Here is a 15,215-nt window from a genome sequence, read left to right as displayed (position 1 = left end):
CTGGCCAAACCTTGCAAAACTGGCAACAGCTAAAATGGAAATGATGCTGTCTTTTCTGCTCGAGTCGACAAAGGTCTCTTCACAGCCTGTTGTTTCATGGTTCTATTGACTCCTTCATGTGGTCCTTTGGTGAGTGGGGGTCTGTGACCCTCCCTCTGTCCTCACACATACACTGGCCCTTCAGGAACTGAAGTTAACTAACTGGAGAAAAGGCTCTGTAATAAAAGAGGAGGTGCAGCCAGTGCTTCTCATAGCTCTGCTCTGTGTTCATTAGTTGATGTGAGGAATGCTACCTGCTTTGTCTGAGCTGTCAGCTCCTGAGTGTGTGTCCGTCACTGCTCACATATGACTGTATGAGCAAAGCATCAGCGCTCCGTGACCTCGCCTCGGTGTCAGCTGCAGGTCACGTGCTTGTCTGTCTTGTGTTTTGTTTGTAATTTTTGGTTTTAAAGCATTAATGCATTCACACATGGCCGAGTTCTCACTTCTGTAATAATACAGGTATAACTGGTTGAGAAAGTGGTACTACAAAAGAGTATTATGTTGCAGTGCAATTGTCGTACACCCAATATTGCTATTACTTCTGCTTGTACTACTAATACAACTGCTGTCAAAATGACTATGGGAAATTTCACTTAAAGGGACAGTACAGGTTTTTTCAGTGAGAGTGAGATATGAGTGAGTTTTTCCTCGATGCATCTGTGTTGCACTGTGAAACTGTGGCCCAAAAAGTAGGTCAAACTGGTCTAAGTCACGCTGAAATCTACTCTGAGCTTCCATCATTGAGACAAAGCTCTTGTATCGGTTGGTGAAGGAGGGCTGAGGGAAAAGCCGTCCTTGTAATGAATTGTCTTGGTTTAGATATTTTTTTTTTTTTTTTAAGTTTAATGTGTCATTTAATTTTTCTGAAGCTGAAGCGATTTCTTAGTAACAACAGGCTGAAGAGAGGTGCAAACCTACAGTACATGCACCTTGTGGCATGGTGGCGCAGTAGTGGTTAGCACTGTTGCCTCACAGTAAGAATGTTAGACACATTCAGTCAGGTTGGTCCCTTGTGGCGGCGCATGCTCAGTCGCAGCGGCTCTGATCAACCCTCCATCTGACATCGCTATTTCGTTATGCAATCGGTTGGATAATAACAATAAAGATCTTTTGCTTTCCTTAATTAAAAAAGAAAACTCCTTTAGGTTTTCAAGTTAAACACTGCACACAAATGGCCCCAAGACAGGCAGACATGCTTTCTCTGAAAACAGGTTTTAGCTACTTCACTGAAGGGAAACTGAAGTTTGTATCTTAAGTGTAAAAAATACTTATTTCCCTGCATCAATAAATCAGCTATTTTAAAGTTAGTTAAAAATGTTTTTTACTGATAGAGGCAGTAATGGATTATTCTTTCCTGGTGCAGGTGGTTGATCGTTAACGTCATAAACTTCAGAAGATAATCTGACATACATATTATTAGATGGGCACTTTATTAAAAGGCTAAATCCCCACAACACTGCCTTGTTGTGCCCTTTCTATCTGTGCTGCATTTTAAACCTGTGGCATGTGATCATTTTTGCCCCTCCCTGCTTAGTCAGGTAGTAACTGGCCATCACACAAGTTTGCATGCTTTGTTTGACCCTTAGGCCCATTTATGTCAGTCTATCATGTCATCTCGCCAAGATACACATCTGTAATTGTGTTTGGTCCGCCCTGACTCTGTCTCCTTTCATTTGGTCTTTCTCTCACCTGCGCAGACTCTGCAGACTTGGGTTACACTCCTCCATCAGATGGCGTTCTGCCTGGCTGAGCTGCACTTGTGGTCCACCAAGAGCTCGCTCCAAGTTAAAGGTAGCCCTTATCATCATGTTCAATCTCACTCTCTCTCTCTCTCTCAATAGTTCTCTGGCCCTCTCTCTTCTGTTTTTCCCTCTCACTCTGTCTTGCTCTGGCTCCGTCTGTCATCGCTCACTTTGTTTTTCACACCTCCTCACCCTGTTCTATCTACTTCACAGTCTGACTCTCAGTCAACACCAATTCTCTCCTTCTCCTCACTTTCTCTTTGCTCACTTCAGTGGTGTTTGTTGCACTACACATGACATTCTTTATCGTTTTTAATATCACATGGAACTGTGTTTGTACATTGATTGAATTGTCGCTTGTTATTTACCACAATGAAGTCAGGAAACCTGTGAATCATCTGTGCACTTTGTGTGGCCCATGGTACCTAATGGTTTTCATCATTCCACATTTGTTGACAAGGAAAAAATCAACTTTTGGTCAGTTCTGTAGCTTTTTTATATTAGAATGCCTCTCCGATGAAGTTTTACAGCTAAATGTCCTTATTTCTTCTTCCTTGTCAAAACCTGACGCCTACATTAACCACACTACTGTCACACAGCTGGTAGTTCAGTTATTGTATCCAATTCTAGTGGTGACAAATGTTGCCATGTAGTCTAAAAGCCGAAATGAGGAGAAGGTTAGAGAATTCTGCTTAACTTATTCCTTTCCAGCTCCTCTCTCCCAGATGTGTTTCATTTTCAAACGTCAAAACAGTTGCTGAATCAAGAGATACTCTCACTCATCTTCTACCACTTTTATCCTCCACATAGAACAACCATTTTCTCTTAGACTCACACCTATTTAGAGTGTCCAATTTACCTAATCCCCAAATCTGCATGTTTTTGGACTGTGGGAGGAAACCAGAGAAACCCCCCCCACACACGGGGAGAACATGCAAACTCCATGCAGAAAGGTCCGACCAGGTTGAGAACCCGGGTCGTCTTGCTGCAAAGGCAAGAGTGCTAACCACTACACCAACCGTGTGGCCCCCTCAAGAGATACATTCACAACAAATAAGGCAACACTGTGTGTCCAGGAAAGTGAAGCCAATTCTGAAGTGCTGCACACGTGTATTCTCGTAGATGACCATCAGAGGGCGATGGTAGTTGCAAAACAGGAGTCTATCGGTATTGGTGTATGACCCGAATTCTCACTTGATTAAGAATGTCGACCAACATTTAGTAAAAGCCAGGTATGCTGTAGGGCGTGGCTAATGTGTGATTGACAGTTGATACCATGCACAGTAATCTGTGGGTCCTCTCAGTGAAATCCACCCCTTCATTTTAATGCGGTTTTAAAAAACAACAACTGATGGTGCTGGCTAAAACTATTAATTTGGCCTAAATACACTATACACAGACTTAACTCTGTGATGTTAAGTTCAGGAATCTGTGGAGACGAGAGCAAATGTTGCAGTGCCTCTTGTTTTTCATGTCAGAAGATCGTTCTTTATGACTCTGGCTGTGAGTTAGTGCTGCTGCAGAATGAATGTGATGGATGGATACGAATGTAAACGCCTGAAGTACTTTACAAAGTACAGTACATGACCATCGTGTATGCACTGACACTGAAGTTTTGACTTTTCCTCCACTTGTGTACATTTTCTCACTTTCTTACTATCGGTCCATCTCCTCTGTCTTACAGAATTTTTTCTTTTACTACATTTTCTTGTTTTCTCCTCCCTTCCATGCTGTCTTGTCTTTCACAGTCGGCTAAGCTTCAGACAAAGATAGTGTCTCTCGGAGGTTGACTGTTATGTGATGAGTATACAGTATGTGTGTGTGTGTGTGTGTGTGTGTGTGTGTGTTATTTGTGTACACAAAGGTATGACATGCTGTATATCCTAGGAGATGGTGACATATGCCTATTTGTCTTCTTTCTTTTTTTTCTTTTTTTAACCCTGCTGTTTGTGTCTTCCGCTATCTTCGAAAATGTGGATGGATGCATCTGAAGGACGAGACCTGGTCGCTGAAGTGTGACGCTCCCTATCAACACCTTCCTGACATCATATACATTTTACCCAAAAAAATAAAAACTCACAGGAAAAATTCAAAGACTCACAAAGGACAAAGTCTTTTCCCCTGTGTTTTATGTGCAGGTTCTACTTGTTTCAGTCACATGTGCACAGCTACAGCCTTCCACCTTTGACCACTGAGCACCTCCATAGGTTGATGTGCTTTGAAGAAGGTGAAAACACTGCTTCTAAACGCAAATGTCTAATGTATTAGCCATGTAGACATGGTCAAGACGACCTGATGAAGTTCAAACCAAGCATCAGAATGGGTGAGAAAGGCGACTGCAGTGACTATAAATGTGGTTAGTGTCAGACGGGTTGGCTTGAATGTGTCAGAAGCTGCTGATTTACAGGGTTTTATTTACACACGGTCCTCTTTGATTTACAGAAAATGGTCCTAAAATCCAGTGAGTGGCAGTTCTTTGGGCAAAAATGTCTTGTTGATGCCGGAGGCCAAACGAGAATAACCAGGTTCAAGATATTAGCCAGGCAACATGTACACCAATTATTGATACACCATTGTGAACTAGTACTGATATTTTAACTGAATATATACAGCACACTACACAGAGTTTCCTACAATGCTGACTCATCAGCATCATTTAATGACTCCCTGTGATGGGGCTTATCGCAGGAATAAAGGTAACATTACTGTCTGTAAATTGGCCAAAGAAGTGGACAGTAGTAGGATAATGGTATAATCTGCTGACTGTTGTTGACGGACTATTTGGGAGACCATGAAAGATTCCCTGGCCTTTCTGCATGGAGTTTGCATGTTCTCCCCGTGTGTGTGTGTGTGTGTGGGGGGGGGGGGTTTCCTCCCACAGTCCAAAGACATGCAGATTTGGGGATTAGGTGAATTGGACACTCTAAATTGACTGTAGGTGTGAGTGTGAGAGTGAATGGTTGTTTGTCTCTATGTGTGTCCCTGTGATGGACTGGCGACCTGTCCAGGGTGTACCCCACCTTTCACCCTATGTCAGCTGGGATTGGCACAGCTCCCCCCACGACCCTCATGTGGAGGATGAAACGGTAGAATATGAATGGATGGATTCCATGATAGTGCAATTAGGAGGATGATTTGATGACTATACAAGTTATTTAGGATACATTTTCATAGATCATTATCTTGTTACATGTTGTGTGTATAAGAAATTAATAAGGTGACATTCATCCATTGATGTGTGTGTGTGTGTGTGTGTGTCTGTCAGTCAGTACAAACAATTGTTTACATATTGTTCTTGTTGATTTCCATTAGCAAACTGCATCCAGGTATAGTGTGTGTGTGTGTGTGTGTGTGTGTCTTGGTTGTATTAGTGTGACCTGGCCTCAGGAGCAGCAGCAGCAGCAGCAGTGGCAGCAGCAGCAGCAGCAGCAGCAGCAGCAGCAGCAGCAGAGGCAGCGACAGTAGCCGAGCGATAAAGAAACGATGTGTTGTGCGAATCTGAGTCTGGGTGCTTATGGTTTTGGGCCTGCAGGAATAACACTGACAAATAAAAGGCTCAGCTCAGCAGTTTACGTGTGTGTGTGTGTGTGTGAGAGTCTATATCTGTTGGTATTTGTGCCCGTGTATGTGTATGTGTGTCAATGTGTATGTTGGACATGCTGTATGTATTTTCTCCGTAGCTGTCTGCTGAGTCTGTGTGTCTACTTTTAAATGTATACGCTGCATGTGTGTTAATCAGTCTGTCCCTCAGGTGGCATGGGTTTAGGCACACTCCTGTCTTTATTAAAACCCCCACCCTACCCCCCTCCCTCCGTTTTGACTCGGACCCCGAAGCCCACTCACCCTCCCTCCCAGAGTCTTATCTAAACTGTGGTGCTGGCAGACGGGACAGGCCACTGCCTGATACTGATTGTTTATCCCATGGTGCAAAATTGCCGATCTTTCTTCTGCTTTTCCCTGACAGCAAGATGTTCATCTCTCTCTCTCTCTCTCTCTCTCTCTCTCTCTCTCTCTCTCTCACCCCACAGATACAGATATTGGCACCTATCAGTACTATGATAAAGGAGAGCCAGGTAAATAGTGTTTATATTGGATGTCTGTTTGTGTTTAAGATAAGTTGCATTTGTCTTGTTTTTGGAATGCATGTGATTTGTTTATATATGAAGAAGAGATTTTGCTGCCTCCTCTGCTCGCTCTTTCTCTCTCTCTCACACACACACACACACAGAGTATTGGTCCAGCGTCTTTTACGTGTCTTACACCCGTTAACCACACATACACTTGTCCACATAGAGGCTATTAGTATGTCGGATTTACAGCCTAAAACCTTTATATACACATGCACATACCACACACACACACACACACACACACACAGGGGTTATTAGGCCTCTGTGGTTCTCTTACACTCCCTGTGTTCCTGTTGACCCAAGGTCCTGACATACACCGATAGGGCAACTAAACTGTTGACTTTCTCCTAGATCACATAGCGAGTGGCCCCGTGTAGTCCAGCCTCATATTGCCTCAGGCTCGGCGGGTTCCCTTTCCATCAGGAAGTGTTCAGATCTGTCCCCCACAGTCCCCCCACAGCAGTATAGAGGAGCTGTCACATCCTTTTCTATTGTGCTTTTGAATTAATTGACCAGGAAATCTGTAAATTGCACACACTCATTTATGATTTTGTTTCCTCTCTTCTTAAATACTTAATGTTACTTTCTTGCCATCTGCATCCTTGTTACGTTTCCTCCTTTCTTACCCTCTCTCTCTCTCTGTCTCTCTCTCAGTTTCCTTGTCTTTGTCTCAGTTTTTTCTCTCACCATTTCGCTCTTTCTCATCTTGTGTACAGTATGTCTCTCTCTTTCTCATATCATGGGGTTCTCTCTTCTCTCTCATCTGAGAAGCTGCGTTCTCTTTCATTCCAATGTTCAGTGGGGAGATGATGCTCTCTCTCCAAATCCTTTCATTTGGAGGATTACTAAAGTGTGGCTTGATATCAGAGTGGAGGGAGGAGAGTGGGGGGGGGGGGGGGGGGGGGGAGGAGGGCTGAGACGAGACAGAATCACAATCCAAAAGTATCACAGCATTTTCACACAGCGCTGTAGCAACAGCTCAGGTCATGATTCGACTGCATATACAGTAGATTACATTAGATTTAGATTAAAGGGTGTCTGTTTGATGCTTTGTGAGGGCACTGTGGCATTCAGCTGGAACAAATGTTGAAACAGTGGACATGAGGGGGAGAAAGACAAGACACTGCCATAAAACTTTAGCTTTTTTAACATATTCATTATCTATAGCTACCATTTCTCTTATGAGGGTCAAGGGTGAAGGTAAAGCCTGTCTCATGCATGACAGTTTGCCACCCTATATATCACAGTTCCAACACACAGAGACAAACAACTATTCACTGTCACATTTATACATATCACATATATATGTACTCTATACTCTATACTCTAATATAGAGTCTCCATTTAACCAAACCCCCATTCTGTATGTATTTGGACTGTGTGAAAAAGCTGGAGTACCTGGGAAAAACTTGAATAGACTCAGGATTGACATGTTAATTCTTTTATATTCTTAGTCAAATTGAAAGAAAAAGGCCAGGCCAAATCATTTGGTTTGCCCTTGATATGTGCCAAACATCGTCTGATGGGTGAAACAATGCAATTTGCAAATCACAAAGGCTGCAATTTATTCATTCCAAATTGGAACGTTCTATACCAATGTAAAATGCAACACATACATGTTTGGAACACTTCATATACTGAGTATAGTAGTTGTTTTAAAGTCTTCAACAGTCAATATTGTTCTGCAGCTTGACAAAAAATACCTTATTTGCAATGTGTGCCAGAAAATTTGCAATTAGGTACTTTACCTCAATGTTAACGTTCATTACTAATCCCTGTCCTCCCACTAATGGTTGGAAACCTGCATGTGACCTATAGTGAGACATTCAACATCTTGTAATACAATTATAACCTTCATAAAATGTATTCAAGTATACCTAACAAATTGGCAACTGGGAATATTGTGTGCACTTCGACATGTTGAAACACTGACATCATCGACTGGCACACTGTTTTTTCTCTTATATTTCCTTGTGTCTCCACTAGAGGGAGACTCAGGCTCATTGGAGAAGCTGTGGGGGTACCCACTCTGCCAACCCCCACTCCCCCCCCCCCCCCCCACCCCATTCTTCCCCACCCAGCCCCAGAGCAGGTGCCCATGTCTGGGCCTGTCTGGCCCCTCACCCACTTATCTGATTAATACTACTAATCCTGGAGGTGTTGCTGCCTGCCAGAAAGGCCGGTCACCAGACTGGCCACTTTCTTGCTCGCAGTGACCGGGCCGCGAGCCACTGTTTAGGGTTACACTTTGCCAACACGGCCTCTCTGGAGCTAAGGGAATGTTTCAGCTCCAGCTCAGCTTCAGTTTTCTGTTCCTCTTTATCAGCATCACATGCAGTCAGACTATAGAATCCTGTACACTGCTCTGCACACATTACTCTCTTCATTTAACGTGTTTATCCTTTATTCTCTTGTTTTTGCAGCCACTTCCACAGAGCATCACTACTACAATGAGAAACTCCGGTTTTGTGATGGTGAGGTTGCAACACAGTGCTGAGACACATTTATTCTTCGTATCCGTGTGTGTGTGTGTGTGTGTGTGTGTGTGTGTGACCAGTGGATGACCATCTTGCAAAAATCACTGTCCCAGTCAGTCAAATGTCCAACTTCCTCTTTCTCCCTCTCTCCTTCCCTCTCTTCCCCGTACTCTCTGATTTCCACCCGGTAGCAGAATATAAACACTCTTATCAGGAGACAAACACTCATCCCCCTGCCCTCCCTCCTCTCTCCGCTGACCCCCCCCACTTTCTCATCCACCCTTCCCCACCTTCATTTGCATGCATCTATTTACCTCCTCTACCCACTCATTCTTAATAAAGAATCCCACTCAATCGCACTCACTTTAATGGTGTGTTTTGTAGAAGATGAAAGGGGAGACTGTAAAATAAACAGACAGGATAGTGATTGCACCGTATTGAAAAAACAGCAGCTTTCTTTCTTTTTTTTTGTTCTCCCACTGAACTTCATGTGTTTGTGTATGGGCAGAAGCAGATCCACACATTCAATTAGCTGTTTTTTTCCCCTCCATATCCTCCCCCCTCTTATTTAACCACTGAAGATTGAGGAGAAAAGGGGACGGGAAATGAAGAGGAATGGACTGTGGTGTGGTGTATGTTGAGATATGTGTTGTTAACTGTGAGTTTGTTTTTTGTCAGAAAACTCCAGAGTCTCAAAAGTCACTACAAACAAATAAATATTTGCTTCTCCTTAAGGACATCATACATTTTGGGGGCCACGTTTGAGTTACACAATCTTTTCACAGTTTTATTGTTAATTGTTTGGATCACAAGCTGTTTCTGCAGAAGTCAGTTGTAGTATGTTGCAGTTAAAGTCTTGTATAGGAAGTAGATAAATGCTAAATTACAAATGGTTTGATCATATGATAAATGGCTGGGTCAGTAAAACAGGATGTAGCTGTGTCTCTACATTAACGGGGTTTCAGCAGAAACGTTAGAGACATTTAATTCATTCATCTAAAAAAAAGTCTTAATTAGTATTAAAATGTCTTGAATCATTTTTTCAAAACAGAAGGGAAACAGGATTGTAATTGAAAATCTCTAAATAATTCAAGTGTTTTAAAAAAAAAAAAATCAGAATGCCTCTCATTGTAACAGCAGATCAGAACAGTGGAACCAACAAAACAGCGTTTCAAGTCGATATTTTAACCTTTTCACTGGACCATAAAGTTATGTTTTATGTTAAAATGAACATTTGTGCTTCTTTGCTATTCTTTTTCCCCCATTTTTATTTATTGTGAAATTGGTCTTAAATTTCCTTCCAAAAGTCCCTGAATTTAACTTGCGTTATTTAAATCTTTATTTATTGCCATTGGAAATGATTCTACACTACAAGCTCTGTTGTGCTATTGTTTCAGATACATAATAAATAAATAAATAAATAAATAAACAAATACTAAAATAATAGTATAGACCTGATACTAGTCATGCAATCAATTAAAATACAACAATTCATTAACCCATGTATTATTATTTTTGCCAAATAACTTTATTTGTTATTTCTAATCAATAAACAGGCTCTGTATTGCTTGTTTTGTCAGATTGACACTGTTTTAATGTAAAAAAGGACAAAAGCAGAATGTTCTTACATGCAGAACTTGCAGAACAAATGATAGGGTTTTGCCTCATGGATTACTAGAACAATTAGGTCATTATCAAAATACCCGTCAAATTATTTTGATTGATTGCTTAATAGCTTATTACATGACTTGTTTTCAACATTATCTCGGGCTTAACTGCAGTTTCTACAGTCAAAGTGGAGCCAAAGTGTCACTTCTCAAAATGGATCCTATTAAAAGTGCAGTCATTACTCCTCATGCATTCATGATCAGATGCAGCATTGCATTTTGGGAATTTTGGGACCTTGAGTGTCTGCATTTCTTCAATGTCACCAGTCTTTGTTCCCTTGTTTCCCCACTTTTCATGCTTAAATCTTCAGAGAGTCTGAAGTAAAATAAATGAATTAAACAAACAAATTTGTCTTGTGTCTGTGTTTAAAAGTTCAGGTCCCATGGTCCTTCGATTGTTCCCATGTTTTGTTTTTTTTGTCCGTAGCTCGAGGCTATCCATGGACCCCCAGAAACCAACGACCAGAGAAGCTACGCGATTCGCTGAGGGAGTTGGAGGTACCCGCCTCCTCTGTTCAAACCCTCCCCATACCACCATCTCTCCTTTCCTCCCCGTCTTCTTCCTCCCTCTGGGGATTTTCAGAGTTTTCCCTTTCCGAAACGGCCGATTGATTAACAAATAGGGGCATTCTCTCTCTTTTCTCCCTCTCCCTTCATTCTCCCTGTCGTTCCCATTTCTTCTCCTCTCTCTCTCTCTCCTCTCTCATCACCTCTCTTTTGGCTGAGCTCTGTCATCGAGGGGGATATTTGAGGGGATCAGGGGGCTTCAGGCCGACCCTCATCCCTGCTCTGCCTTTCCCTCCTTGTCTTCCGCCTCCTTCCCTTCCTCTCTCTTCATTCATCCCCCATCCCCTCTTCCTCCTCCTCCCTTTCCTCCCCTCCCGTCTTCCACTCTGTACTTGTGGAAGTACAGACCTAGCTTTGTTTGCCGGAACCTGTCTGTGGCTCACACACACACCCACTTGCACACACACACGCACACACACTCCAATCATCCATCTCCCCTCTCTCACCCGTAACCATTGTCTGAAACTAGAAACACCCGACTCACCTCCAAAACCCACCCTCCTCCTCCTGCTCCATCCCTCTCCTCCCATCCAATCACCCCGGCTGGGTTTGGAATGTGGTTGGAATGACTGACCATACACACACACACACACACACACACACACACACACACACACGCACACACCTGTGGCAACAAGTATCTACTACTGTGTACCTCCAACATCATTAATGCAGTATGAGCATTCTGACAAATGGAAAGTTTGTTGAGGAGTGGGACTTAAATACTTTTGTGTTTGTTCTGTTTCTCTCACTCTGTTATTCCATCCTGCTCATTCAGGAGCTGCTGCAGACCAACACCTGTGTTCACACCAGATGGCGAAACAAGCATTGCTGCCAGGTACACACCCTCCTCAGCCCACCACCTTCTGCACACACACGCACACATGCACGCACGCATGCACACTCAGAATCACTGGATGATTTCAATAGGAAACGTTAAAAAGAATGTCAGAACCATTATAATGTGACTCTTGAGGCTTCTTTTTCTGTCGCATCAGCAAACTTTGAAGGTCATTAAACAGTGAGTTTGTTTTTTGTAAGTTACATTTATGTTATATCATGCAACAAATGTGTCTGAAAGGGTTTGAGGGGGGGTCACACCCTGGACAGGTCGCCAGTTCATCGCAGGGCCACATATAGAGACAAACAACCATTCAACCAGTTTAGAGTGTCCAATTTGACCTAATCCCCATATTGCATGTTTTTGGACTGTGGGAGGAAGCCGGAGAACCTGGAGAAAACCCACACACACACACACACACACACATGGTGAGAGCATGCAAACTCCATGCAGAAAGGCCCCAACCGGGGCTCGAACTCACCAACCGTGTGGCCCTCACTACCTTCGAGTTGAAAGACAAATTTCCTTCCTCTCGTCCTAAATCCATTAAACACGTGTGCATTTTTCCCTGCAGCTGATTCTACACAGTGGAGTTTTGGTGACTTTGACCCTAAATGGACCTCAACTTGAACAAGTGTGCATAGACCGCACATTAGTGGGCCGACTACCTGCCAACACCGTCACTGATGGTGAGTTCAACACCTGCACCCTATGAGTTTTATTTTATTATCTGTAATTTACAATTGCTCACAGGTGTCTTAAAGGACCAGTGCGTAAGTGTTATTCATTCGTCACTTCTCCCTTTTCTCTACCAAGGTAGGGAACTACATTGGCCCTTGTATCCCAGATATGTTTGAGAATATCTATTTCCTCATTTTTGTCACGTGGTAAGCGCCCTCTGCAAAATGTGAAACCCATGGTGGTTTAACCTTACGCGGTGGCAGGAGATGGCAACTGCCTTCAAGCAAGGCTCTTGACTAAAGTACATGTAAGAGGCTTTTTGTAAGTCTAAGAAACCAAAATATCTTTGTTATATAGCGATATTTCCACTTGTACAAACACTTATGGCTAGTATATGTCATTTCTGCCAATAATGCCTCCTAACAGTGTTTCCTTCATGGTACAGTATGGTTTGGAACGGTAAAGCCGTCTGTCACGCTTGCGTTTCGACTGTGCCCGAGATACGTGGCGTTGTACTGGTGCTGCGACAACGAACAACGGCATCGGGCATTTTTTTGTGGCTGTTTGTCTCAACAAAACATCAAACTTTGTATGAGAATAGACTGCAGGCGTTGAAGAAACATTGGTCGCAAGGGAGTTACACTTTTCTGTCGCCCAATTGGCTGACTGTCGTGGGTCTAGCTCCACCCGTAATATATATCGTACCGGTAACGGTACTCTGGTACCTCAAGGTAAGGGTACTGAAAAATGGAACACCTGGTGCCGGTTATTTTGGTACTATACCTAATGGAAACCAAATAATACGTAAGGAACTGAACTGTTACACACTCGACCTTTAAAGCTACTTTTGCATTTCTGACCAACTTTGAACTATTTTCACAATAGTCAAACATGCTTTCTGCTGTATTGTTATGATTCAAATAGTGGTCTATACTGTTTCCACCAGGTGTCTGTAAAAGACGGACAGAGACTTACTGTGTACATTTATATGTCTTTTATTTTAAAACCACTTAACCGTCTACAGCGCACACACACGCACACACCACTCTCCTCACCACTTTGTCAAGCAAACACTTGCTCACACAAGTGCTAACTCACACACACACACACACACACACACACACACACACAGAGCAGGTGCCACAGGTGAGCACGGCGACTCTGCAGGCTAATTGCGGGCAAATCCTTTTGTGCTGCGTGTGTCCAGGGCCCTTCCCTTAAGAGCATCCATCAGTGTTTTTCTTCCATTGCACGTTCCTCCAGGGAGCACCGCCCCCCTCACACTGCGCTCTCTCGCTCAGCAGACCTGGCAGGAGAGAATAAGGGGCCGTGGACACCGGCCCAAATCTGCTAATTATTTCTTTCTTTCTGTATCAATTATTTGTTCATAACACCACCCACCCCACTTCCGCCCAGGGTCTCCAGACACCTGATAAAGCCCCCATAGTGCACACGCACACACACACACACACACACACAGACTTGTACATACACTCTCAGGTGTCTACACACTTGTTCTTACATGTATATACGTAATTAGACATATTTTTTCCATGTCCTCTTATGTTTTCAGGCATACATGCCCAGAGAACATATGCACATGTACACACAATGGCACATACTCTGGCACACACTTCTACACACCCACACCTAAGTATACACACACACATGCACACACATACACACCCATTCACCTCCCGCTGTGCTCTATTCAAAGCCTCAGAGGCACTAATTATTAGAGTAATGGTTGTGAGAGGTTGGGTTCCGGGGATTGTGTGTGTGTGTGTGTCAGTGTGTGTGTGTCAGTGTGGTTTAGGAGGGTGGTGGTGGGGTGTTGTAGTAGGTTTGAGGCAGTTCTCACATCTGTCACTTGTTTAATTAGCCAGAGACAATTAGAATAGAGAGCCAGCCAGTCTAGTACACATCATTCAACACATTTACAGTGTACAATTATTTAAACGGTTCACACGAGGCGTGACCTGTGTGAAATGTGTGTGCGCAATGTTGTGACCTACTTAAACTGTTATGATTAGAAGTTACATTTTTATTGTCTACGTGTAATTATATTGTCAATCAGTGCGATGTCAGATGAGTTACAAAATCAAAACAGACCTTAAAGAAAATACAGCCACATGCACTGTGTTTCTGGGAAAAACTCACATGTATCTGAATGGAAATGTGTGAATAAATAACAGTAATTTAAAGCTATAGGCTCCATTTATGTTTTTGGAAAAAGAGAAGACAAAAAAGCATTTTTACAATACTAAATAAACAAGAGAAATCAGAAGTTATAAAGTAACAGAGAAAGAGAAAGTGTATCCAAACCTCCGAGTGCCACTGCAGACAATGGCCTCCAGTGATTAGGGGGTGTCTGTGCAACCTGCTGTTGCTTTGTTCTCCAGAGTGTCGAACTCTAGTTTTGACACGAAATAGTTGACTCACAAATCCCTCAGGTTGGTCCTCATGGCTTCATGTCTGTCAGGTCATGGGCAGAGTGAACGAGACACACTCGTAACATGTTGCTGAATAAGCACCATAGCAACTAAGTAGATCCCCAAGCACGAGGTTGCAGTGATATAAAATGTCAATCTTCATGCAGTTACATTGCAATTTCCTGCTCAAAGTTAACAATTGTGCATAGTCTGTGTGCCAAATAAGCAGCCGTCACAAAAACGCACACCCTGAGAGAGATTATGAATATTTGACAGAGCCTTTGAAAGTTTGCATTTAAAAAAAAAAAAAAAAAAAAAAGGTTTAAAGGCAAATGACTGATTATTGGCACAAGATATCAGAAGATCACCATAGGAAATCCCCAGGTTTTCTCTGTGATGACAAGTACTGCCTAACTAGTTATTGCGCATGGGATCTCTGCTCTGTTTGACACAAGGGAGGAATTGCTGTCTTTACAATCCATGCTGTGGAAATTACAGCTGTAAAGGTGTAACACTGCATTTTCCTGCTCTGCAAGAACAAAAGTCTGCAAACACATCTAAATGTGTTGATGAGCACAACTCCTGCAGGCATTTAGTGAGAGAACATGGAAAGCAAACAAAAGGACAAAAGGCGCT

General features: G+C 42.8%; 1 protein-coding gene across 4 annotated transcripts in view; it reads left to right on the top strand.

Moving 5' to 3' along the window:
- Positions 1-15,215, top strand: part of wdpcp (WD repeat containing planar cell polarity effector) — a 78,320-nt gene that overhangs the window by 20,911 nt on the left and 42,194 nt on the right. For all 4 annotated transcript variants that reach the window (XM_058652013.1, XM_058652012.1, XM_058652014.1 and 1 more), the window contains 6 exons: positions 1,740-1,833; positions 5,813-5,857; positions 8,338-8,388; positions 10,486-10,556; positions 11,404-11,463; positions 12,041-12,155. In XM_058652013.1, coding sequence (XP_058507996.1) covers positions 1,773-1,833; positions 5,813-5,857; positions 8,338-8,388; positions 10,486-10,556; positions 11,404-11,463; positions 12,041-12,155 — 403 coding nt within the window. In that variant the 5' untranslated portion in view covers positions 1,740-1,772. The remainder of the gene's footprint in view (positions 1-1,739; positions 1,834-5,812; positions 5,858-8,337; positions 8,389-10,485; positions 10,557-11,403; positions 11,464-12,040; positions 12,156-15,215) is intronic.

This window comes from Solea solea, chromosome 15 (genome assembly GCF_958295425.1).
Source record: "Solea solea chromosome 15, fSolSol10.1, whole genome shotgun sequence".
In the NCBI taxonomy this organism is placed as follows: Eukaryota; Metazoa; Chordata; class Actinopteri; order Pleuronectiformes; family Soleidae; genus Solea; species Solea solea.
This window is presented reverse-complemented; position numbering and strand designations above follow the sequence as displayed.